At 34.1% G+C, this 26427-nt stretch overlaps 1 protein-coding gene across 1 annotated transcript; it reads left to right on the top strand.

Annotated features, from left to right (window-relative positions):
* Window positions 1-6502: 6502 nt before the first annotated feature.
* Window positions 6503-25896, top strand: LOC104446651 (TMV resistance protein N-like). Its single transcript, XM_039313628.1, has 3 exons — window positions 6503-6975; window positions 11949-13056; window positions 25192-25896. The coding sequence occupies exons 1-3, from the start codon at window positions 6503-6505 to the stop codon at window positions 25894-25896; spliced, it is 2286 nt and encodes a 761-aa protein (XP_039169562.1).
* Window positions 25897-26427: the final 531 nt, after the last annotated feature.

Raw genomic sequence — 26427 nt, 5'->3', positions numbered from 1 at the left:
TGAGTGAACTTACTATATAAACTAAATTGAATTTGAACCATAAAAAATAGTAGACTCCATACAAATCTCTTCAACTTTTCCGATTTAGGTATGATATAACACATATATTTTCCTTTTAATAATTTCTTACTTATAAGACGCCAATAACCGCCTCCAAGTTGGACATTTGATCGTGGAAAGCACTTCGGACTTCGAGTGAAGAAGATGGAAGACAGAATAATCACGGTAAGGAAATGCATGGGGAAACAGACAAAATAACTGCGGTAGGCGGCTAATGACATGATACTTAGAAAGCATCTAATTTTCTCCCCCCAATAAAAAAAAAATATTATTCTTTTGCTGTTACACTTGATTGTCATTAGCCGCCTAATTGCAGTAGGTGGCTAATGACATGTTATTTGTCTTGATGGGTCATGTGGTAAATTATTATATAGCATGGAAAAAACAACTTCTCAAAAGTTGGGAATGAAATTTCGAGGAAGCCAACAAAGTAGTTTTTATCAGTGAGCCTATGACTTAGATCACGAGAATCCACCATCCTAAAGTTGTTTCGTTAGTTTGTAAAATAATTTTGTTAGCCTCGTAGAAGCTTATGTCACTAAGATAATCCGAATAATGTGGTGGTATGCAGATTTTAGTTAAAATAGGTCCTTGCGTTGTTCGCATCTTTAGTTGTCTTGGTCCATCCTTAAGCACCACAATTTTCCAAAGTGCTTAAAAAGTCATGCATCCACATCCTTTAGATTAAGAATAAATCAACAAGAAGATCAAGTGGTGAACGAACTACTTCAAAATGTTGAATCAAATCCTAAGCTAATAGCCATTGCTGATTGTTGAACTCCTTCATTCAATGGCTTCTTCATTGTAAACTAAAAAATATACGACGTCTTCTTGAATTTTAGAGGCACGGACATACGTAACAACTTTGTTGGCAATCTTTACCAAGCTTTACATTGGATTGGAATGTACACTTTCCTAGATAGCTAGGAACTGAAAAAAAGGGAGACCAAATATCAATGCTTATGAAGGCCATCGAAGAATGGAACATTGCAATCATCGTTTTTGCTAAGGACTATGCTTCCTCAAGGTGGTGCTTGGAAGTGGTGGTGAAGATTATGGAATTCAAGGAGCAAAAGAACCTAATTGTTCTAATGATGGTTTATAAAGTGGACCCAAAAGAAGTGAGAGAGGGTCGAAAGAGTTATTAGATATCTATGGCTAAGCACAAGTCCAAGTTCGGGAAGGATTAAGAGAAAGTGAAGAAATAGCTGGAGGCTCTTCTTGATGCAATCAACTTGTGTGGGTGGCATTTGAATGATGGGTTTATTTCCATTGAATTCTTAAATGGACAATTCATGCGAATTTAGAAATAATGGCACAGTTATTAATCTAGAAAATTATCGAGTGAACTTACTATATAAACTAAATTGAATTTGAACCATAAAAAATAGTGGACTCCATACAAGTCTCTTCAACTTTTACGATTTAGGTACGATCTAACACATATATTTTCCTTTTAATAATTTGTTACCTATAAGACGCAAATAATTGCCTCCAAGTTGGACATTTGATTGTGGAAAGCACCTCGGACTCGGAGTGAAGAAGATGGAAGACAGAATAATCACGGTAAGGAAATGCACGGGGAAACAGACAAAATAATTGCAGCAGGCGGCTGATGACGTGATACTTAGAAAGCATCTAATTTTCTCACCCCCAATAAAAAAAAAAAACAATTATTATTCTTTTGCTTTTACACTTGATTGCGAGTATTCTTATATATGTCTTGATGGGTCATGTGGTAAATTATTATATAGTATGGAAAAAACAACTTCTCAAAAGTTGGGAATAGAATTTCGAGGAAGCCCACAAAGTAGTTTATATCAGTGAGCCTATGACTTAGATCACGAGAATCCACCATCCTAAACTTGTTTCGTCAGTTTGTACAATAATTTTGTTAGCCTCGTAGAAGCTTATGTCAATAAGATAATCCCAATAATGCGGTGGTATGCAGATTTAAGTTAAAATAGGTCCTTGCGTTGTTCACATCTTTAGTTGTCTTGGTCCATCCTTAAGCACCACAATTGTCCAAAGTGCTTAAAAAGTCTTGCATCCCCATCCTCTAGATTAAGAATAAATCAACAAGAAGATCAAGTGGTGAACGAACTACTTGAAAACGTTGAATCAAATCTTAAGCTAATAGCCATTGCTGATTGTTGAACTCCTTCATTCAATGGCTTCTTCATTGTAACCTAAAAAATTTACGACATCTTCTTGAATTTTAGAGGCATGGACGTACGTAACAACTTTGTTGGCAATCTTTACCAAGCTTTACATTGGATTGGAATGTACACTTTCCTAGATAGCTAGGAACTGAAAAAAAATGGGAGACCAAATATCAATGCTTATGAAGGCCATCGGAGAATGGAACATCGCAATCATCGTTTTCGCTAAGGACTATGCTTCCTCAAGGTGGTGCTTGGAAGTGGTGGTGAAGATTATGGAATTCAAGGAGCAAACGATCCTCATTGTTCTAATGGCGGTTTATAAAGTGGACCCAAAAGAAGTGAGAGAGGGTGGAAAGAGTTATTAGATAGCTATGGCTAAGCACAGGTCCAAGTTCGGGAAGGATTCACAGAAAGTGAAGAAATAGAAGGAAGCTCTTCTCGATGTAGTCAGCTTGTGTGGGTGGCATTTGAATGATGGGTTTATTTCCATTGAATTCTTGAAAGGACAATTCATGCGAATTAAGAAGTAATGGCACGGTTTTTAATCCAGAAAATGTTTGAGTGAACTTACTATATAAAAACTAAATTGAATTTGAACCATACAAAATAATGGACTCCATACAAATCTCTTCAACTTTTACGATTTAGGTATGATCTAACACATATATTTTCCTTTTAATAATTTCTTACTTTTAAGACGCCAATAATTGCCTCCAAGTTGGACATTTTATCGTGGAAAGCACCTCGAACTCGGAGTGAAGAAGATGGAAGACAGAATAATCACGGTAAGGAAATGCACGGGGAAACAGACAAAATAATTGCGGTAGGCAGCTGATGACATGATACATAGAAAGCATCTAATTCTCTCCCCCAATAAGAAAAATAAAAATAAAAAGAAATTTGGATGAGCTGTTGTTGTTAATAAATTGGTCGAAATAACAATCCAATTATAAAATATCAATATGTGTGACTTTATGCAAGTCTAGTTTATCTTCTTACCCATTTCATTTCTATGACTAAGAATAGAGATTAAATATGGACAAGAGTAAAAACTATAGTGTTACTAACTCTTTTCGTTGTGACAATAGCGTCGGCCTACATAAAAATTGAATTGCACAAATAGTAAGTAATAGAATTTTCAAAAATATGAATGCATTTGTATTCTAAATTATTACTCAAAAGGATCACGACAATCCAGCTAAGGCAAATTAGGAAAAAAAGTTATTCTCAGCTGAAACCTTTCACAGATACCTCGTAGAAAAGCTAGAAGTGCCATCTCATGGTCGTACACAATCTTTATGACTATCTCAAAGCGTTGCTCCACTAATTAGAAAAGCTGGAAGCTTGTTCCCTCCACTTAGAGAAAATTTCATAGGCATGACTTAGAGTCGTCACTTTAATTGGGCTTGACTTAAAGTCGTTGCCGTTCTTACGGTGCTAAAGGAAAAAGAAGATGCGTGTCTCAAGAAAAAGCCTTGTTTTGTGCGCCGCGGGACCGACCACGCGTACTTTTTTTAAACATTGGTGTTCTCTATCACCAACAGACCCTCTCTAAAAGAAATAAAAACACTCAAAACGTTTGAACTTGACTTAGATTTTTTGACAAGAAATTCGAGATTGAGAATTTCTAATGAGAATTTATTATCTTCTAAGGATTAACTTCAATTTTTGTAGTACTCAACTGAATAACTTCCTCTTACACCTATGGATAAGATCATGGGAATCACAATTCATTATTAGCCCGCAAGATCATCTATTACGACCAAGGGATTAGGAACATGGGCTAAACATCATATCCACTTACACCATTATGATCATCCCCTAATTTAAAAATTTGTTAATGAATTTCGTTTACCAAGGATGATCGACTCACACACAATATAGAAGGTGGGACTTATGCAAGATCTATTCTCTCGACACATGAGATTTAGCATATTGAGATTACACAAAGTTTTATTATTATTATTGTCGAATTCTTGAAATGATTTATCTTAGGCATTAAGAAGTAGTAATATGGTCATCTATCTAGAAAAATTATGAAGTGAACATAGTACATAAACTAAATTGAATTTGAACATTAAAATTAGTAGACTCCATATGAATCTCTTCAACTTTTACTATGCAGATTTAGTCTAATATATATATATTGTTCATTTGTTAATTGCCTCAATGTTGAACTTTTGGTTGTGGCATATATCTCTAAAAATAAATCAAGTGGCCCTCTTAATGAGAACATAAAATTAACTAAATTCCTAAGCTATAGTGAAGCGATAGAACTATTGCAGTGGGGAAATGCATGCCTAAGCAGAGAAATTGTCTGGTGCCATTCCCAAAACATGTTGTCCAACCCATTTTAAAGTGGAATCCACAAGTACTCTTAGGCTACGTTTGGTCGTCGGGATAATAATCAGGATAGGATATGATAAAGTAGGATATTAAATCCTTTGGATAATAAAGGCGGACATATCTAATCCTATCAAGTGTTTGGTGCACTTCAGGATAAGATTAAAAAATAAATATGATATTCAATTAATTAAAGGCCATGTTTAGCCCTAGATATAGGAATTGTGGACACCTCTACAGTGGCCACCATTGAAAACGGCAAGATGCGAAGATGGGAGAAGAAGTGGAAGAAGAGGCTGACAATGAATCGGAGAGGCGGAGGCATCCATTTGACGTAAATGCTTATGATATCTTCTCTTTTTGTTAAGTTCTTTCTTTCCTTAAAAAAAAAAAATTCTTATCCAATCCGGGCTTATCCCACCCCTCCCCCGGATTTTTTATCCGACGTTTTATCCGGATGTATCCCGGTTTGTCCGATCCGGTGGACATTCCCAAACATTGGATAGGATAACAAATTATCCTATCCAGACTCAAATCCAGACTACCAAACGCAGCCTTAGACTCCATTTGTTTCGCGGAAAATAATTTTCGGGAAAATCTTTTTGGATTTTCTGGCATTCGTTTCACGGAAAATGAATTCCTTGGGGAAAATGTTTTCCAAGAAAGGAAACAAATCTTCTAAATTAGGGAAAATGTTTTCCACTTTTGAAAAATGGAAAACATTTTCCTCACTTGATCTTTCTTATCTCACACCTCTACAAATCCTCAATTTCTCCTCCACTTTCTTCTTCTTCTTTTCTTTTTTATTCGAATTATTTTTTAATTTTATTTTTCTTTTTCAATTCGAATTATTTTTAATTTCCTTTTTCTTTTCTATTTCTTTTTTTCTTTTTCTTTTCTTTGTTTCCCATCTTCTTCTTTCTTGGCTAGTCGTTGGCCGTTGCTAAGCAAATCTCGAGCTCGTCGATCTCAAGCTCGCGCTTTGCACTCTTGCTTATCATTTTCTTTATTTACTCTACCTTGCAGTTGTGCATTACTCAAGCAAATGACTCTACATACTTTGCTTATTTTTTCTTTTGTTTATTAGAACACAAAAGACGCATGGGGAGAACCGGCCACTCAACTGGAAGATTCTCATTAGGGTTGTACATGCTTTGCTTCTTTTCTCTTTTACTTCTTTTTAAAATCCATACGAACATTTTTTAGAGTAGATGAGCATTTGGTGACAATGAAGGAACCAAAATATGAAGCAAGTTTGCCCGGACTTAAAGGAAAATTCATTTTTGATGGATTTATAGGTCGATAAGTGATGCATGCCTAAGTGGTAAAGTCTTATAAAATATTTTCTTTACCGAACACCAGAAATTTTTTCTAGAACATTTTCAGGTTTTAGCCGAACACCAAAAATATTATCATTTTCCTAGAAAATGACTTCTGGGAAAATATTTTCCGGAAATGGCCAATTTTCCGCGAAACGAACGGACTCTTAATTTGCTAAGGTTCTTTTGGTAAATGTCATTCACAAATACTCCCCACGTGCACTCATTTACTCTTTTCTCTTCTTGTGACATAGAATGGCAATATAAGGGGAGAACAATATCATGGTTTAGCAAGTGACAATCATCATTATTTCTATGACATCACGTAAAGAACGATGCAATCTTATAAATATGTATCCACGATATGCATTATGCAAATCATACTAGTAAATATTATCAAATAACATGAATATTCCATGCACTCTTTATAAATCAATGCAACGCATAGTATGCGTCATATCATAAACCACATTGTAGCATATATCAACGTCAACCCTTCATATAAAGAAACCTCGTGGTCACGTTTCGCCGATTCTTCATTTTCCATATAAGAGAAAGAAAAGTGAAGACTAAATAGATGAAAAGCCATTTCCGATTGCTAATCTCGATCATCCAATGGCTTCTTCATCAAAACCCAAAAGTAATTATGAGGTCTTCTTGAGTTTTAGAGGCACAGACCTGCGTAACACTTTCCTTGGTCATCTCTACAAAGCTTTATATCATAATGGAATATATGCTTTCGTTGATAGCGAGGAGCTGAGGAAGGGAGACCAAACATTACCGATGCTCATGAAGGCAATTGAAGAATCATGTGTTGCAATCATCATTTTCTCTAAGGATTACGCTTCCTCACAGTGGTGCTTGGAAGAGGTGATGAAGATCATGGAGTGCAAGAAGCAAAAGGACCTCACAGTGCTACCGGTGTTTTATAAAGTAGACCCAAGAGAAGTGAGACGGGGCAACATGAGTTATGGGAAAGCTCTAGCCAAGCATGAGTCCAAGTTTGGGAAGGATTCGAAAAAGGTGAAGCAATGGAAGAAAGCTCTTTTTGATGCTGGTAGCTTGTCCGGGTGGCACTTTAATGATGGGTAAGTAGAGTGGAGTCCCTCTTTTGTGCAAGAAGCTAATCTGCACTTGTAAATATAAAGATTGCTTAAAAAAGAAAAAAAAAATCTACACGCATGATTATTGGTATACATGACAAAGTTTCCTTTATGATTCTCGAAAATTCTTAGGTTCTGTTTCAATTACCAAGTGTTATCATTTCTATGGAATCGGACTTGTCGAGTCAATTCATTTCTTTGGCTTGGACGATCCTCGTTCTGTTCGCAAAAAATGAATATTTTTTTTGTATTGATAGATTTTTTAAAGAGTCGATACACGTCAATTATCTAATAGTTATAAATTTTGAATAAACTATTGATAATTTAACAACACTTTCATGAAATTACGAGCTTTCTGATAGTTCGTAAATTACCACATTTTTTTAATATCTTTAAACGAAATTTATTTGTCTATTTTTCTACGATCGGCTTAAATTTACTAACTCTTAGAAAAATTTTGGGAAAGGTATCAGAAAAATCTTAAACCTATTACATTGGTATCAATTTAGTCATAAATTTTTTAATTGCATCAATTTAGTCATAAACTTTTTCACATTGATATCAATTGAATTCATCTGGCTAATTTAGGTTAGAGATTGCTAACATGGACGTCAATCGTCCTATGTGGCACAATGGATGGTGACGTGGACATTTTAAAATACTTTTCTTAATTTTTTCTATTTATTTCTTTCTTTCTTCTTCTTCCATGATTGTGTCGGCCATGGCCAACGATGGTTGGCCTCGCATGGGTGAGGGTGAGCGCTAGCGAGGCCAACCCTTGCCCCAGGACACTGACTCATCATAGAGATTACCAATTCGTTGGGTATCTTGAGCGAGGACAAAATGTTTAGTGATCTTTTAGTGTCGTGCAAGCTAGAATTGAGCAAGAATCGATTCTTGGTGAGCAAATCAGGCGACTGGGATAGAGAAAAACCATACCTTTGGAAGAGATTCACGAGGGAGACGTGTTTCTTGTTCTGGAACTGCCAAAGAAATCGGGGGTTTGGGCTTGAAGGGTTGTCAATGTTTCCGAAGAAATAACGACGTTTCATTTCAGAGAACGCCAGTAATTTCAGTCGCGACCTCATCTAGTCAGAGAGGACGAGACTGTTTTCTTCTCGCCTGAGCCCGCTAGTGCGGTAATGGCCTCCCTTAAATTCAGCTGTACGTGGTCAACAGATCTGGCAGCAGCCTCGCCCATGGCAGCGAGGGCAACCCTCACTTGCCATGACCTGTGCCAGTAGACGACATAGCCATGGAAGAAGAAGAAGAAAGGAAAAAGAAAGAGAAAATACAGAAATTTCAAAAAATTATTTAAAAAAATCCAAACTAGGTCCTATGGTGCCATAGGATGGCCGGCATCCATATTAGTAATTTCCAATCTAAATTGGCCAGATGAGCTAAATTTGAAACTAATGTAAAAATATTTAGAACTAAATTGGTCAAATTGAAATATTTAGAACTGAATCGTATCAATGCAATATGTTTAAACTTTTTTAGTACTTTCCTTCGATAGTTTACCAAGTTTGCATTTAAGTCATTTATCAACTCCTTTCCTATTAAAATATTAACTAATTTTGGATTATCCACCCTTATTTGAGTTACTTAGCAATATTTTTATTTTATTTTATTGATTTTTATCACCGTTTACTAACTGTTATTTATTTTCTTACAAATAGCATAGATTTATCAACTCTTTTATGAATTTATGAACCTTTATTCGTGTGACTTATTAACTTTTGTTTCATTAGGTTACCAACTAGTTTTGGTTTATGAATCCTCATCTTAGTTGCTTACCAACATTTGTTCTTCTTAATTTAATGACTTGTTTTTAGAGTTGTCGATTTTAATTTACCATACTTACAAACATATTAGATTTACCAACTTTCTTTTAAAAAGAAATTATTGACCTTAATTGTAGTGGTTATCATCTTTTGTCCCATTCAAGTTACCAACTAATTTTGCATTACCAACTCTTATTATACTTAGTTATCAGTATTTAGTTTTCTTTCATAAACAACTTGTCTTAATTTTCACAAAAAATACCTCTCTTATCTTTGGCCAACTTTTGTTAACTTTCTTAACAACACCTTAATTTTACCAACTATAATAACTATCCTTGAGTAGCCAACTAGTGTTGGGTGACCAATTTATTCGATCGCTCCATACCAACTTTATGTCTTTTACTAATTTACCAATATTTCTTATCATTTAATAACTTTTATTTGACTTGCTCAGCAACTTGTCAAACTTATTAACTGTTTTTAGAAATACCAACCTCAATAAGACTGATTAGCAACTTTCACTAGTTAAATTACTAACTAGTTTTGCATAACCAGCTTTTAATAAAGATAGTTTACCAGTGTTAATTTGTCTTCCTTCAAATTAAGAACTTTTTTTTTAACAAAATAATATGTTCTCTTATCTTTTATCGACTTTTATTTACCTTCTGACTTATTATACCCATTACTATATGAAATTAGGAACATTTAGTTGTGTAACTTATCAAATTTTCTTTGATTAAGTTATTAACTATTCTTTTATTATCAATACTTATTTGAATCGCTTACCAAATTTAACAAGATTTGAACTTTTGCATCGAAATGCTACTTTTATTTGCCTTTCTTATCAACCTTTTAAATGTACCAACTCCATTTAGAAAATACCAACCTCAATTAGAGTAATTATCAACTTTTCTTTGATTAAGTTACCTATCGATTAGTTTTGGGTTAGTACCTCTTACCTGAGTTAGTTCTCAACATGTATTTCTTTTTTTTCTTTTTTTTAATTACCAAAGTCTCTTATTTTTGAAAGAAATATATTTTCTCTTATTTTTTCACGAACATTCATATACCTTTCTTACCAACATCTTAAATATGCCAACTATTATACAAGTTACAGATATTTATTTACGATTACCAACTTTTCTCTAATTAAGTTACCGACTAGCTTTGGATTATCAACTCTAATTTGAGTTGCTAACCAACTGTTATATGTTTTTCCTTTTTCATTTTACCGATCATCTTCTACAATTAAGTCAACAACTAGTTTTACATTACAAACTCTAGTTGAGTTGGTTACCAACATTTATTTATTTTTAAATTACTAACTTCTCTTATCTTTGACAAAAAAAAAAAGGTTTTCTTTTATCTTTTATGAACTATTATTTACCTTTCATACCAACACCTTAAATACATCGACTTTTATATGAAATTATAGATTATGTTTGAGTTACTTGCCAACTTTTTCCTCTATTAAGTAACCCAATAAAAAGGTTTCTAAATTTTAAAAATAAAAATAAAAAGAATGTTGGCATCTAACTCCAATAAGAGTTGGTAACCCGGAATTCATTTGAATATTTAATCAGAGAAAAATCGATAAGTTGCTTGCATCAAAGTAGTTTTGTATAAGAGTTGGTAAATCTGAGATGTAGTTACAAAAGATAAATAAAATTGGGCAAACAATAAGAAAAATGGGCAATTAAAAGAAAAAAAAACTTGATCAGTAACTCAAATGAGAGTTGATAACAAAATACTAGTTATCAACTTAATTAGAGAAAAGTTGGTAAGTCACTCTAATTATGGCTGGCATTCCTAAAAAGAGTTGGTAAATAACTCAAATGAGAATTTATGACCCAATAAAAAAGTTGGAAATTAAAAAAAAAGTATTTATTGATAAGTAGCTCAAATGAAGTTGGTAACCCAAAACAAGTTGATGATTTTTTTATATGACAAAAGTTAGTAAGTCACTATAATTGAGGTTGGTAATTTTATATTAAATTAGTATATTTGAACCAGTAACTTATGCAAATCAACTTTGGTAAGTCAGTATAACAATTGGTAACTCGCAAGCTATAAATAAATATGGTAATTTCATATAAATGTAGGTAAGTTGCTAACAACTTATGCGAAATGAAATGTCCCATATCTTTTGTTCACCAATAGTTTTTTGACACTTACCTACGCTTATTGAATATCACCGGCACTGATAAGAAAAACCTATTTTTGGGCGTGGAACAATTGAATTCCTCCTATGGGTTTTGATGAGCCGTTTCATGTGAGCAAGCTCTATAGCTCTTTCTTTTGGATCCATGTTGCTCCCCTTCAATGTATGAAAAAAGTTCTGAACAATTTATGTATGGGCTATTAGAGTTCTTCAATTTTCATTTTTGTCAAGTGAGTTCTACAAATTTTTAATTTTGGTCAACTGAGTCCAAAACTTGCTACCAGTGGCCTTTTAATTTCGAAAAAACACATGTGGCTAACAATAACAATAGAATTAACACCACCAGGAAAGTCTGGGTAGTTGCTTTTCCAGCATAAAAACACGTTGATACTAGGACGTCATCCCCTGGTGGCTGAAAAGTTTGCACTGGCTTTTAATTTAAAAAACACATAAAACAAGTCAAATGTAAAAAATGTTCACTGGCTAATTTAAATAAAATCAAATGTAAAAACTGGATCGACCAATGGACAAAATGTTAAGTAGTTTTAATGCACTTGTCCCATTTCTTTGGAAGGAATAAAAAGTTCGCAACAAATGATAAAAAATTATTAATGTGTATAGGCTATGGTGAGCAATGACATTGTGCTTCAAGGTATTTAAGAGTTTTGAATTGAAAATCTTAACCACCATTAGAAGTTCTTGATAGCTCTTTTTGATTAAGCATACTTATGAATCACATATATCCGTCAAAAAGAAAAATAAGTCCATCGTCATGTATATATCAAAAGAATATGAATTATTTGGATGACCAAACGTTGAAGCCTTGACTTGTTTCAATTGGTGTGTAGCTCTTGGAGTTCTAATTCAACTAGTTGGGAACACATATTGTTTTGGTTGTGATAATCAGAAAATGTGATGCACTGCTCTGTCATTGTTGGGTGGTAATTGATCGTTATTTGCTTATTCAAATTGCTAACAATGATCCAACAACTTCTTTTTTCTGTTTTTATCAGAGATGAGTCAGAGCTTATAGAAAGAATCGTGAAGGAGATCTCCACTCTTCTAAACCGAACTCCTTTGCATGTTGCTAAACATCCAGTTGGGATCAATTCCCAAGTGGTTAAGCTGAAATCCATGTTAAACCTCGAGTTTGATGATGGTGTTCTTATGATAGGATTATGGGGAAAGGGAGGCATAGGGAAGACAAGTTTAGCTAAAGCCATTTATAATGATATTTTCAGACAATTTGAAGGTTCAACTTTTTTGGCAAATGTTCGGGAAACTTCAAAATATTGCAAGGATTTAGTTGCTTTGCAAGAAAAATTACTATCTGAGATATTATTACTGAAACAAAGATTAGTAGTGTCCAATATTGATGCTGGTACTCATCTAGTACGAGATAGACTTTGTCGCAAAAAAGTTCTCCTTATCCTTGATGATGTAAATGACTTGCATCAATTAAATGCTTTAGCAGGAGAAGGCAAGTGGTTTGGTATTGGAAGTAGGATCATCATTACTACAAGAGATAAACATTTGCTAACTTGTCACGGGATAGATCAAGATCATGTGTACGAAGTTAAAGCATTGGAGGATAGTGAAGCTCGTGAGCTGCTTGGTAGGCATGCTTTTGGGACACACCAAAAATTGAAAATCAAGACAGATCTAGTGGATAGTGTTTTGAATCATGCCGAAGGCCTTCCTTTAGCAATTGAGGTGTTGGGTTCCTTCTTATGTGGTAGAAGAGAACATGAATGGAAAAGTACACTAAAGAAACTTTCTAGGAATCCTAACAAAACCATTAATAATGTGCTCAAAATAAGTTATGATGGACTAGAGCATAATGAGAAAGAAATTTTTCTCCACATTGCTTGCTTCTTTAAGGGGTGGGGTAGTGAGTACATAAAGAAAGTTCTTGACAGTTGCGATTTCGAGATGGATATAGGATTAGAAATTCTCATTGAGAGGTCCTTGATAAGTATCAAGCATAGAATTGTGGAAGTGCATGACTTGATTCAATTAATGGGTATGGATATTGTGAATCAAGAATGTCGCGATGATCCTCGAAGACGCAGTAGGCTATGGCTATATGATGATGTTCTCGATGTTCTGTCCCACGACATGGTAAGACTTGCAAATACTATCAAAATTGTGCTCCTTATCTTTGACTCTAATTATTGAATATGCATTACTTAAATAGTCTAGTCTCATATATACAGGGAGATTGTGTAGTAAAAGCCATAGTGTTGGAGCCACCGGAGCATAAAGAGATATATATCGGCCCTAATGCTTTTACAAAAGCAAGTAAGTTGAGATTGCTCATCATGCACAATGTGCATAATTCTTTCCAAGGTCCTATATGTCTTCCTAATGAGCTAAGATGGTTTGAATGGGCTAAATGTGCTTCTTGGTTTCCTGAATTTTCCCTTGGTCCAAAGAAATTAGTGGGACTTAATATGAGCAAAAGTAGTATCACGGGAGTGCCAAAACAATTTAAGGTGAGCATTTACCTGCATAGACCTTTTTATCATCTACTTCATTTGTATATGTACATGTGTATTATATGTACTAATACACAAAAGAAAGTGGTGTTCCTGTGTTTTAGAAAGCGCTTCTCTTTTTTCTTTCTAAATGACCCTAACTACTTGCTTTAGAAATATTCTTTCGTGTAGCAAAATTGGCATTTGAAAAATTAAGTGTAAACAAATTTATTAGAAATAAATACACAAAACTAGGAAATTATATAAAGATATGTGGGAGGGAAAGATATTTCAAGATTGGATTTTTGTTTTTATTTTATGAAGGTCATTAAATCATAAGATAAAAATATGTGGAAAGAGAATGATATTCAGAGAGTTAAATTTCTTTTTTGAAGGTTATTGCATCATAAGAAAATTACAAAGTTATAAAGAGAAAGATGTTTAGAGATTTAATTTTTTTTTTTGTATTGAAATATGTTGTAAGATAATGCGAAATGACCAGTGAAATAAGTAAGGAACAATAAATAACATAATATATACTTGGTTTGGTTTAGTATCAATACCCACTTCATTGGGATATCTAAAAGCCAATAGTTGAATAATTGATCGGGGAATTGTAGAGTTACAATTGCTCATGCACACAACCCACAGTACTCACAAAGAAATAAATCATTTTAGATGTAAAACTCATTTTAAAAAATTGTATGAGCCCGCTCCTCTGCATGGCTAAGCAAGAGCTTCTCGCTTGTTTCTCTTTCATGCGGTTGCAGATGAAAGGGAGACAAAAAGATAAAACCCACATTCTATTTTCTTTCTCTAACCAACCTACGGCTTTCTTCGGTGTCCCTTTTTGTTTCCCCTTGTGCAGCTTTTTAAAGGAAAGTCCACTGTGAGGCATTCAAAGGAGTTCAACTCTTGGTCTCGGTCAAACCTGAAAAAATATGAAGAAATTATTGGGGCTAAAAAGGCAATCTAGAGGGGCTGAAAATATGAAAACTTAAACATTTTATCTCATTAAAGATAACAGCATGTACTTTGATAATAGCAAAAACAGATTTGAAAGTATCAACCGAGCTGGTGCTGCTATTAAACAATTATAGGCAAAATGAACATATAGAAAATAGCACACAATAATAAATAGTGATTGGGCTTTATACCCAAGCTTATGTCCACTTTCCCTTGTAATAATAGCCTGAATATGGGTTACAATTCACTAGTAATCTTTAAAAGAAGTTACAATCAGCACATATTGCTTTATTATAAGATATATCACATTATCAAAACACAAGTAATGCTATCACTCTTGTACACATTCTCTTATCACTAATTACAAAGCAGCAAGAACACTAAGAGAGAATTATAGATGAATAGTAGCACAATTTGATTAGAATAGAGAGATGATATAATAGAACAAGCTTTCTCTATGTCCAACCCTTTTTAGCTATTTTGATCCTCTTTATTAGACATCTCCAATCCATCCCTTGGAGATGCTTTTGAGGACATAAGACCCATTGGGAGTTTAATGGAGCTTTCGCTGAGGTCTAGATCGCCCATACAATCCTTTCCTTTGGATGATAGTGAGGTGTCCCAAAATAGAGTCTGTTGGCGTTAAATTGTAACTTTGACTATTTGACTAAAACAATCAGTCGTACTCTGACTCATTTCTGGTTCTTCGGCTAAGAACTGTCATTTGGAAATGCACTTATTGAGTAACACCTTTCAAGACTTGACAACACAATACATTGCTTCCTATCACCTTATTATAGAGTGTTAAAACCTTAAGTGTCAAAACTTAGAACTAGTAGGCATTTAACTGTCAAAACTTTTTAAATGTATACTTAAGTGCCAAAATCGGATAAGAAAGGACATTTAAGTGCCAACGGCATAAATTCCGACCAAAATATTGACATGACACTTATCGGGGACATTTTTTGCTAAGGTGGCAATTCTAAAAAAAATACCCATTTGGCATTGACATGGCTAGCTTGTTTCAAAATGATATCTTTTTGCTCTCAAAAATGATTTTTAATATAGATATTAATTAAATTAAATTAAATTAATTAAAAAAAAACACAAAGGTTGCAGCAAAGCGGCGAGGGCCTCGCCATTGCTACCGCCCTACCATCACCAAAAATGGCTGGCAATAATGGGGCGAGGGTCACTCAAGGTCAATGGGCCTCGGTTAGTGGCCGGAGAGCTAGGCTACCAAGGGCCGCCACCTAGTGAGCCCTCACTTAGAGGGGCCAAGGGCCGCTGGATCTGGTTATGGTGAGGGTTGGCTCCCTCGGCCTTTTTTTTTTTTAGAATTCGGGCAAAGTTTTCTAAGCCCTAGCTAGCAATCGGCTAGGATCGCCGGCCCTTTCCAATGATGGTGAAGTGGTGGCTAAAGCTCTCGCTCTCCGCCGGCTCCGCTTTGCTACAACCTTTTTTTTTTAATGTAGTTTTGTTAATTTAATTTAATTAATATTTAAATTAAAAATCAATTTTGGGGCAAAATGACGTCATTTTGCACATTCATTGTTGAGTAGGCAACTTTGGCTAGCCACGCAAACTATATTTATTTTTAAAATAATACCATGTCAGATGTCCGACTACTCTCATTGGAGTTGGCACTTAAGTGTCCCAATTTTTTTTTTAAAATTGGTACTTAAGTGCACATTATGGAAGTTTTGGCATTTAAATGTCCACCCATGCCAAAGTTTGACACTTGCAATGTACTTTTGCCTCTTATCATAGCATGCACTCTTATCACTAGTCCCTTGGTGTTGCTCATTGTCAAATTGTGTGGAACAACTTGCAATTAATTATCCAATGATTCTCTTGAGTATGTCATCTTCCAAAGACTTTACATTGATGATAGATCAATCACAATACCTCAAAGTCCTAATGAACACATCGTCATATTTGACTTGTTCTCCTCCTATCATGATCCTTATGCTTGCAATCAGTCTTCACTAAACTCACAAAGACTAGCATTATTATCACAGTTTTTCTGAAATCATCACCATGACGAATATCTTCACTTATCATAAAGATAGAAGACTAAGGATAGTTTTGAAATCATCAAAATACCATGAGGATGTTTTCCCAATAGGAACCATTGTCAATTGATCAAATATGGATTCATATGTAAAAATAGAAATTATAATCCAAGATTATTATATGAAAAAGGAAACACCAAATCAAGGTCCAACTAAGACTTTCTTTTTATGCCTCATCCTATCTAATCAATTTACATCCTCTAATAGGGTCAGCTCCAGTATACAGGCTCAAACCTAAGACATAATTTAACAACTCTCTACCTTGATGTTTGTAGCCAAGTCATATTGCTCATCCACCATAGTAGCTCTCCTAACAACCCAATGGGTGCTTATTCTTTACGAAGGCTAATTGAGCTCGAGCTTTGCCATCATGTCTATGGGGTTCTTTGTTGTCACAATCTTCTTCAGATCAATCTTACCCTTCACCACAACATCGTGAATGAAATGGTACTTAATGTCGATATGTTTGGTTCGCTCATGATAAATTAAATTATAAGCTAGATATTTTGCACCTTGGTTGTCATAATGTACATCAATGTTTTGTTGCTCCAACCCAAAGTCTAAGAGCATATCCTTTAGTCATATCGTCTCATTCGCTATAAAAAAAATTCAATGCCATGTACTTTGCCTCAATCAAGACAAGGCAATGTGGTCCTACAAGGATGCCTTCTAACTCACTGCACCACTTGCTAGTCTAATCAATCTTTCGCTAACAACCTACACTCATCCAAGTCACTAGCATGATTTGAACTTACATAACCTATGGTATCTCTGCCATTGTCATCCTTTTGATGCATTATACCAATATCTATTGTCCCCTTCAAGTAAATGAGTATCCATTTCATAGCTTTCGATTGTTTCTTACTAGGACGTTTTATGTAACGACTAACAATACTCACAACTCATGAAATGTTAGGCCTCATACATACCATGGTATCCATAATACTGTCCACTACATTAGAATTTGGAATATGGCATATATCTTCCCCTCCTTAGTTTGTAGTGAGTTTAAAGTGCTTGGTAAAAGGTATACTCACAAATTTCACTGACTACATGTCATAATCATGTCAATATTTCTTTTGATATAGACGTAAAACTCCTATAGCCTCATCACACAAAAATCTTCATATCCAATATCTTCTTTGTAGTACCTAAAGTCTTTCATCTCAAACTTAGCACTCAATTGGCGCTTCATCATGTGAACATCAAGCATATCCTTAGCTGCTATCAACATGTTATCAACATATAATAGCAGCTAAATCAAATGCATTAAAGTTAGAACAGCTATCTAGCTGACTTTTCAAATAGTCCCACTAGTCATGGAAACATCAAAACATTTATACAAATACCTTGGAGGCTGTTTCAGCCCATGCAAAAATTTCTTTAATAAGCTAACATAATCTTCATTACCTAAATAGCATATCCCTTTGGTTGCCTCATGTAAATCCACTTGTCCCATGCACCATGAAGAAACACTATTTTTCACATCTTGCTGCTCCAGCTCAAGATCTTATGTAGCAATTAAGGCAAGTAATACATGTCTTATCATATAAAAGAACACCTTACTATAGTAAATGTCCTTCCACTAAATATATTCCTTCACAACAAGTCTTACCCTATACCTCACTACCCCACACTAGGAGTCCCTCCTTATGTTTTTAGACCCATTTGCATCTATATCTTAAAGCTTTTGGATACTTTGACTGAATCCTATGTCAAATTCCAATGGAGTGACTCTATCTCTTCACTCATAGTTGCTAGCCACTATGACGACTCGACACTAGCCATCACCTCAGAATAAAATGAGTGTGCATCTATCTCCACCTTATCACCAACATTCAATGCATGAGCAATATATGTATGACCATAACATACCGGTAGATTGATTTGCCTTCTCTATTTGTCTATGGCTATACTATGTTGTGACTTTACTAGTTGTCCAATATCATCAACTTTAGGAACTATAATATCAACCTCTATTACCTCTGAGTTGTCTGAAGTCTCCACCTAAAGATCCATTTCACAATTGACTCCATGATTCATTTGTTCAGCCAATAGTGTCTAAGGAGTCCACTATTAAATTATAGTAGTCACGTCTAGGGCAACTAGAAAACCAGGTGATTCGAGACCATTGCACCACAACTGGTAACCTTTGACCCATAGGCAAAATCCAGAAATATGCACTTCTTTGCCCTCTCTCAAGCTTACCATCATTTGCATGAGTATATGCTAGACATTTGAATACTCATAGTCTGGAGTAGTCAATAGGATTCCTCAACCATACTTCCTCTTGAGCCTTCCACTTGGTAACACCTAATGGAGATCAATTAACCAAGTAACAATCTATGTTCACTACTCTAGCCTAAAATTCCTTGCCTAGTCTTGCATGCGAAAGAATGCACCAAGCTCACTCAATCAAAGTTCTATTTTTTCATCCTCCGATGCCATTCTGCTGTGGTGTCCAAGGCATTGTGTAGTGTCCCAACCCCTTCTCCCTCGTAGAAATTGGTAAAATCTTTACTACATGGATTCCATGTCGTTATTGATCCTGAGGCACTTAATTTGTGCACCAAGTACTTTTCAATAAGTGCCTTAAACTTCTTGACATGTTCGAACACCTCAAATTTGTGCTTTAGGAAGTATATCCACACATTTTTCAAATAATCGTCGATGAATATTAGCATATACCGAATGCCTCCTTTTTGAGGAAATCAAAGATGGGCCTAGACTTTTAAGGGTGCGTTTGGTTCAGCATTCCCAATGGGCTTTTAGTTTCAAAGCCCCTTGGAGAAATGCTAGATCATTTGATAGTCAATTTTAAAGTAGCTTTCAAGTAAAGCTAGCATTGGGAAGGCTAAAAGCCCAATGCTAATAGAGACTAACTTTGAACTTTTAGCATTTGACCAAATGCCAAAACTCATTTTTTTCCAAAACTATCCTCACTCATTCTTTAAATTTTGATTTTGCCCTCATTATTATTTTTTTAAATGCCAAAATAATGCTAAAAGAATAAAATATATATAATGTTAAAAAATAAATATATTTTGGTCTTTTAAAAAAGGACGCACCTATTAATATATTTGATTTTTTGCCGTAAGGTGCATTATTAAGTCCCGCAAATTTATATTTAAAAAGTTGCATTTACATTTTGATTTTTTTATTTTCAAAATTTATAAAAAATAAAAAATTTTAAAAAATGAAAATTAAACCCTTTTTTTTTAAAATATATATGTATTTGATTTTTAGCATTATTTTCAATTTTATACTTAAAAATTTTATACATTATTTTTCAATTTTAACCAAATAAAAATTAAAAACATTTCAACGAAGGATTTGATCTTTTTTTTTTTTTTTTTAAGTTATATATATATATGTATGTATATGTGTGTATATGTATGTATTTGTGTTTTTTACCATTATTATCAAAATTTATATTTAAAAATTTACATACATTATTTTATTCAAATTTAAACAAATAAAAATTAAAAAATTCCAATAAAGGGTTTGGTCTTTTTAAAAAAATTTATATGTATTTGATTTTTAGCATTATTTTCAATTTATATTTAAAAATTGCATGATTATTTTTTCAATTTTAAAAAATTAAAATTAAAAATTTCAATAAAGGATTTGGTATTTTTTTAAAATTATATATATATGTATTTGATTTTTTTTTAGCATTATTTTCAAAATTTATATTTAAAAAGTTACATACATATTTTTTTTTTTTCAATTTTAAGCAAATAAAAATTAAAAAATTCCAATGAAATGTTACATACATTTTAAAAAAAATTATATATTTATTTGATTTTTTTAGTAGTATTCTCAAAATTTATATTTAAAATGTTACATATATTATTTTTTCGATTTTAAACAAATAAAATTATAAAAATGAATATTAATCACCCAAAGGACTTTTCAAATGTGTTTTATACAAAACGACATTTTTTTCAAAGTTGTTTCTCAAAGTATAGTTTACAAAATAATTTTTGCATTTGCCTAAATTCTTTTAGGGTAAACTGCTTTGTATTTTCACAATGTGGTTTCAAAATGCTGAACCAAACGCACCTAAATGAATATAACAAATTGATTACTTGGTCAAATGCATAGCTATAATGAATTTAACTTGGCTTTGCTTCCTAAAGATGTATTGCTCACACAAGTCTAGCTTCACTATCTTCTAACCCTTGAGCAACCCATACTCACTCAATATTGTCATACTTGTCTCATTCTTATGCCCAAATCTTAGTCAAGTTTGAGTCTGATTCACCTAATGAAACTGCAAGAGCTCTAGTCTCTCTTAGTAGATGATATGGAGAATTCACCTTATTCCCTTCATCACTGTCATGGCACCTTAAGAGATCTTTAGCACTCCTCCTTTAGTAGTATATTTAAACCTGATGTTATGGAGTATTTCAAAAGAAATATTGTTATTCTTGAGCTCTGGGACATGCTTCACATTTGTCAATATATGCATTACTTCAACGTGCATTCGAATCCGAACTGTCGCCGTCTAGACAATCTTTTTGGTTGTTTTATTCCCCATCATAAATCTATCACCATGTGTAGTCTAGAAAGTTGTAAACCATTTCCTATGAAGAATCATATGATAAGAACACCCCAAATTCTACTATGCATCTCTTGATGGGTCAATAGTCACACTCAAGACAACCTTTGCACAATTAGTGCTTTCCTCGGCAACATTGGCCAAATTACACTACTTGTGGTATTTTGCTTATTATCTCTGTTTTCTAGTTACATTCAAAGCACATCACACAACCCTAAGACTTTCCATGGTGAGACTTCAATCTATTTTTACCTCTACTCCCGGACTCTAATGTTGATCTCTATCTCAAATCACACGTCCTCACGCCACCTCTTGTGCTAGATCCTCATCTTGCAACTTTCACTACCACTCCTTAGAAACAAGGCAAATTGTACCTCTTTTGAGGTAATTGCAGTATGCCTTATAATAGTAACTTAGTAAAGTATATTCATGACTTTGGTAGAGAAGCCAACAATATCATGCCTTATTTTTCATCATCTAGAACTGTTCAACATTTTTCAAGCCCATCATGAGTTTGTCAAAACATCTAAATGGGATTTGATGGAAGTATCTTTAGTATAACAAACTTGAAACATCATTTTCAACATGTATAAGTGATATTAAAACCCTTCTTTGCATATCATACCTGAAGTTTTTCCCACAATGGTCAAGCATCCTTCTCTTGGGCCACCATTATTAATACCTCATTTGATAAATTTAATAGGATTATACTCCTTGCTCTCTCAATTAACTCATCTTTATTGGCATCTTTCATCATTTTTGGTAACTTAGCCTTGCCACCTAGCGCCTTGGCCAAATCTTGGGTTGTTAATAGCAAATGCATCATAATGCTTCACAGCCCAAAGTTGTTCCTCCTATTAAATTTCTCAAAATTTCTACTTTTTCTTTACACATAATTGCAACAACAAATTTTCTAGATAATAATCAAATAAGCAAAAATCTCAAATCAAATCCAGAAAATTCTAGCGGTAGCTCTATAACAATCGTGGTAAAATAATGTAGAAACTTACAAATCTTGAAATTAAATCAACACAAATTTACTAGAAATAAAAGAGAAATAAAAAAAATGAGATATTTATGTGGTTTGGTCTCAGTATTGGTACCTATTCCATGGATATAGCCAACACAAAAAAATCCACTAATTAATCAAACAATTTCAGAGTTATAATCATTCACACATGCAAGTGTTTCCTAGTCCTAGATACACCTACACCCACAGTGCTCACAAAGAAACAAATCAGTTTGGATGTAAAATTACATTGCATATATATCACCGTGTGTTCTTGCTCATATGCCCAGCTAAAGAAGAGCTTCCCCCTTGTTTCTCTTTTGTGCAATTGTAGCTGAAGGAAGATCAAAAATAAAACCCACACTTTATTTTATATCTCCAAAACCCACCTAGGACTTTCTTCAAAGTATTCCTTTTTGTTTCCTCTTATGTGGCCTTTTGAAGGAAAGTCAACCGGGTGGCAATCAAAGGAATTCAACTCTTGGTCTCATTCCTTGGATAGATATGAAGAAACCCTTGTCGGTTGACTGAACGTTGGATTCATATATCCTAACAAAGAAAAAACAAATTATAATCCAAGATTATCATCCAAAAGAATGCAACAACATGTCAAAGTCCAACTCAGACTTTTCTTTTACGCCTCATCCAATGCGATGGTCCACATCCTCCAACTAGGTTGGGTTCAATATCTTACACTCAAACTCAAGACATAATTATAAAGTATGTGAGATAAAATAGAATAACCAATTTCACATAGCTGTGCATGAGTATAATTGAAGGAAAGAATTAAAAAAAAAAAATAAAATGAAATCCCTTAAAAGTAGGATGTCCTTTCTTTACTTTATATAAAAATATAGATGAAGTTCAAATACTTTTTAAATTCAATGTCTCTAACAATTGACATAGTTATATTCTAAATCAAATCATATCTACCTTGTGAAGAATGAGAATGTGCTAGTGTAAGCTAAGTAACCTCATTCTAATTGTGTTGGTTGTTTACACATAGCCTTTTTATTTAATTGAAAATTTTGTATAATTAGTGAATATAAAGGAAATAGAAATATGAAGAACAAATCCATTAATATTGTGTTTATAAGTGAAAACTCCCAAGATGTAGTTGGCTAAGTGGCTAAGCGCTTGATTTGGATTTGGTAAATTAGATATGCTAGTAAATTAGATATGCTAGTCGCAACATCTCCTACTAAAAGTAACCTTAAGAGGCTAGGTAGTTATCAAGTGATGAAACCTTAATGTACACACCTGAACAACATAATTGGTCCTACATCAATAGAAATAGCTCTGTTAACGGTTTGAATGTATTGTGCTGCAAAACAAGGCATTATTAATTACTTAAGTTAGTTGTTAGGGAGCAACATTTCTAAGCAAATATAACAAAATATATATTATAAGCTTTGACAATAATGTTGTAATGCATTTAAAAATAATGTGATCTAGTGGTAGCTTACCACTAGTTTCTTAATCAAAAGTCAGAGTTAGATTTTGAATTGTATATGTGAATTTTTTTCTTCATAATTTTTTTCAAAGTTGGTTTTGTTGTCTTTGCATGACTTCAAGAAAATTTATAATTTTATTTATTTTTGGAAAACTTTCATTGTGATGGAATATAGCCTTAAAATCAAGCTATTATATATAGTCTCAATAATAATTGAAAGAATGCCCATTCTAGTGCTTGCCACATGACATTAACTTTGCTTCTCTAATTGGCACATGGCATGAGACGTGACTTAGTTTTGTCACGTGGCCCGCACTGGCATGATTGCCGTATGGCACTTCACTTTACTTTTTTGATTGCCACATGGCATGACATGCCACCTTGTGGCCCACATCCAACCAATATTCCTTACCTTATTAATTTATCATCTCTAAATTTCAATCTCTTACAGTATATACATATAGATTTGTAATTACTACTAAAGTTTCTAATTGTTTACTAATTTCTCAATACAATATTTAATTCTTAGAAAATCATTTTATAGTAACTTTTAATGAAATATTGGTTTTGTTGTTTTCGCAGGGTTTCCAAAATTTGAAGTACATTAATTTTAGTAATTGTGAATCGTTGGTTCATATGCCTGACCTTTCTTGTACTCCAAATCTTGAAGAATTGGTTCTTAGTGATTGCAAAAACTTGGTAGAAGCCCATGAGTCGATTGCACATCACAACAAGTTACAACAGTTGAATTTAAGGGGGTGTAGAAAATTTGATAGTTTCCCTGATATTCCACATAAACTCGAAGGCTTGAAAAAGCTTTCTTTACAAGGGACCGCTATTAGAGAACTTCCTACATCAATAGAAAACCTTGTTTCTTTGGAAAAATGAATTTATGTAATTGCAAGAACTTGGTAGGTCTTCCATCTAGCATTTACAAGTTACAAAGCATTGAATTCTTGGAACTTGCGAATTGCACAAATTTAATAGGATTTCCAAAGTATGAGGATTCAGCTGATCCGCGCATGAAGAATGGACTTTCAAATTTGCTTTATTTAGGTCTTGGGGGATGTAATTTTTCTAAAATAGAATTTCTTGAGAATCCTTCCTGTTGTCCCTTGTTGCGACAATTAATTCTGGCAGAGAACAATGTTACAAGCCTTCCCACATCCATCCGTAAGCGTGATCATTTGTCCATATTGGTATTGGTAGTTTCATATTGCCATCAATTACAAGAGTTACCTGAGCTTCCACCATTTTTGAAGCATCTTTTTGCTGATAATTGCAAATCTCAACAAAAAAATGGAGATTCAACGTCATTTTCTGCTTTTGTCCGTGGAGTGTTGACCATGGCGGACATCCCCTCGCCGGACCTGGTTAGACTCTCTTTCTCTCTCTTGCAGAGTATTGCTTGTTCATTGTGTTCTTCTATATTGCAATAGTAGTAAATGCAAAGGCTAAAGAAAAGCAAACAAATATAAAGTGATTTGCATGTATATGCATGTAATAAAGTTGGCTACCATACTTTCATGGGAATGATTTCTATCACATGATAGTTGTATGTTAATGCAAGCGAGGACCAATGATCTCTACTCATTTAGAGAGCTCTAGTTTGAAGTGGAATTCACTAGGATTAATCACTAAACTCAAGTCTTCTATTTGAGTACTACCAATAACAAACTTTGGTCTTTTCTAATAGTCTATGTTCATAACAGACGCCTCCTAGTTATGCAATTTGGCTCCCTATAGGAGAGATGCCAGAGTGGGTCTTCCCTATTGACGAGAGCTCCATATCATTCATGGCTTCAAAAGACTTGTATGACAAGTTTCTTGGGTTGATTCTTTGTGCTGCTTTCAATGATGATGAACAAGCAAAGTATCCAGTAGTTGAGATTTTACCACATGTGAATGGCGAAATGAGGGATTGCAAAGGAGGAATGAACTTCTTGGCAATGGATTTGGATCAAATCTTGCTTTGGTGTTTCACACCATACGATCTATGGGGAGAAGTTGATTTTGGTCAAATTGATGGGAGTTATGTACACTTTGGCCTTACAATATTAGCTACGAAGGTGAAAAAGTGGGGATTCCGAATAATATGCAAGCCACTTGAGGATGATTTAAAGGTTGGGATTCAAGACAATCAACTGATCGATCTAGCTTTACTCCGCGAGGTTGTTCTTGAACCAACAAATTTAGAAGTTGAGAGTCCACTTATGCACAGAGATAGTTTGATCGAGACAGATCTACAGAAAGACATGTGGGATTACCAAAGGAGAAATGAGGAACATAGTCAAATAGTATCAAAGGAAAATCCTAGGCTTATTCTCCCTCTTGGCATGCGAACCAAGACTATGCTGACTTCCAATTTGACCGGCAGAGATGAGGATGGTAGTGTTGGCTTGCAACTTTTATTGTAAGAATGATCGAAACTTGCTAAGGAAGCAATTCATAGGTAAATGAAATCCCTAACCTTGATTACAATGCATTCTTTCTTCCTTGTTCTTCTCGTTTTCTTTTCTCAAAAAAACTTATAACCCGTTGTTAGTACCCGCTTTACCCATATATTAACATTGAAGTACTTGATGTGTCCATTTTAATTGGCGTTAACTTTGCCAGCTGCAACGATGGAAATAATCAGCCCCATTGAGAGGAGGTCGCCCTACTTCTTGACTTAATATCGAGAAAATGAGTTCGACCAGGAAAGCACGCAAAGGTTGTGGCTGGAGATTTACATGGGGCGGAGGCTCGGGCGAATAATTTCATGCGTGTAGAGCACTTTTCTTGCGAAGAAAAGTCGAACAAGAACAAGATCACAAGCTCTTACCTGTGGCAAAGCATGCAAACGTGGAAAGTGGCCGGGATGGAGGGATGATCTGATCAGAACGTGAAGGAATTCCAGCACATGTAAAAGAAGTGGGAAGCGATAGAGCGTTTTATAAACGTGGGAT

This window comes from Eucalyptus grandis, chromosome 5, assembly GCF_016545825.1.
Source record: "Eucalyptus grandis isolate ANBG69807.140 chromosome 5, ASM1654582v1, whole genome shotgun sequence".
NCBI classification, from domain to species: Eukaryota; Viridiplantae; Streptophyta; class Magnoliopsida; order Myrtales; family Myrtaceae; genus Eucalyptus; species Eucalyptus grandis.
Note: the sequence above shows the minus strand (reverse complement) of the source record. Positions and strands in the feature narration are given on the sequence as shown.

Bases quoted from the DNA above. Each gene is read 5' to 3' on its own strand.
- LOC104446651 (XM_039313628.1), top strand. From the start codon at position 6,503: ATGGCTTCTTCATCAAAACCCAAAAGTAATTATGAGGTCTTCTTGAGT. The intron at 6,976-11,948 runs GTAAGTAGAGTG...TGTTTTTATCAG, and splicing joins GGGTGGCACTTTAATGATGG to AGATGAGTCAGAGCTTATAG. The intron at 13,057-25,191 runs GTAAGACTTGCA...TGTTCATAACAG, and splicing joins ATGTTCTGTCCCACGACATG to ACGCCTCCTAGTTATGCAAT.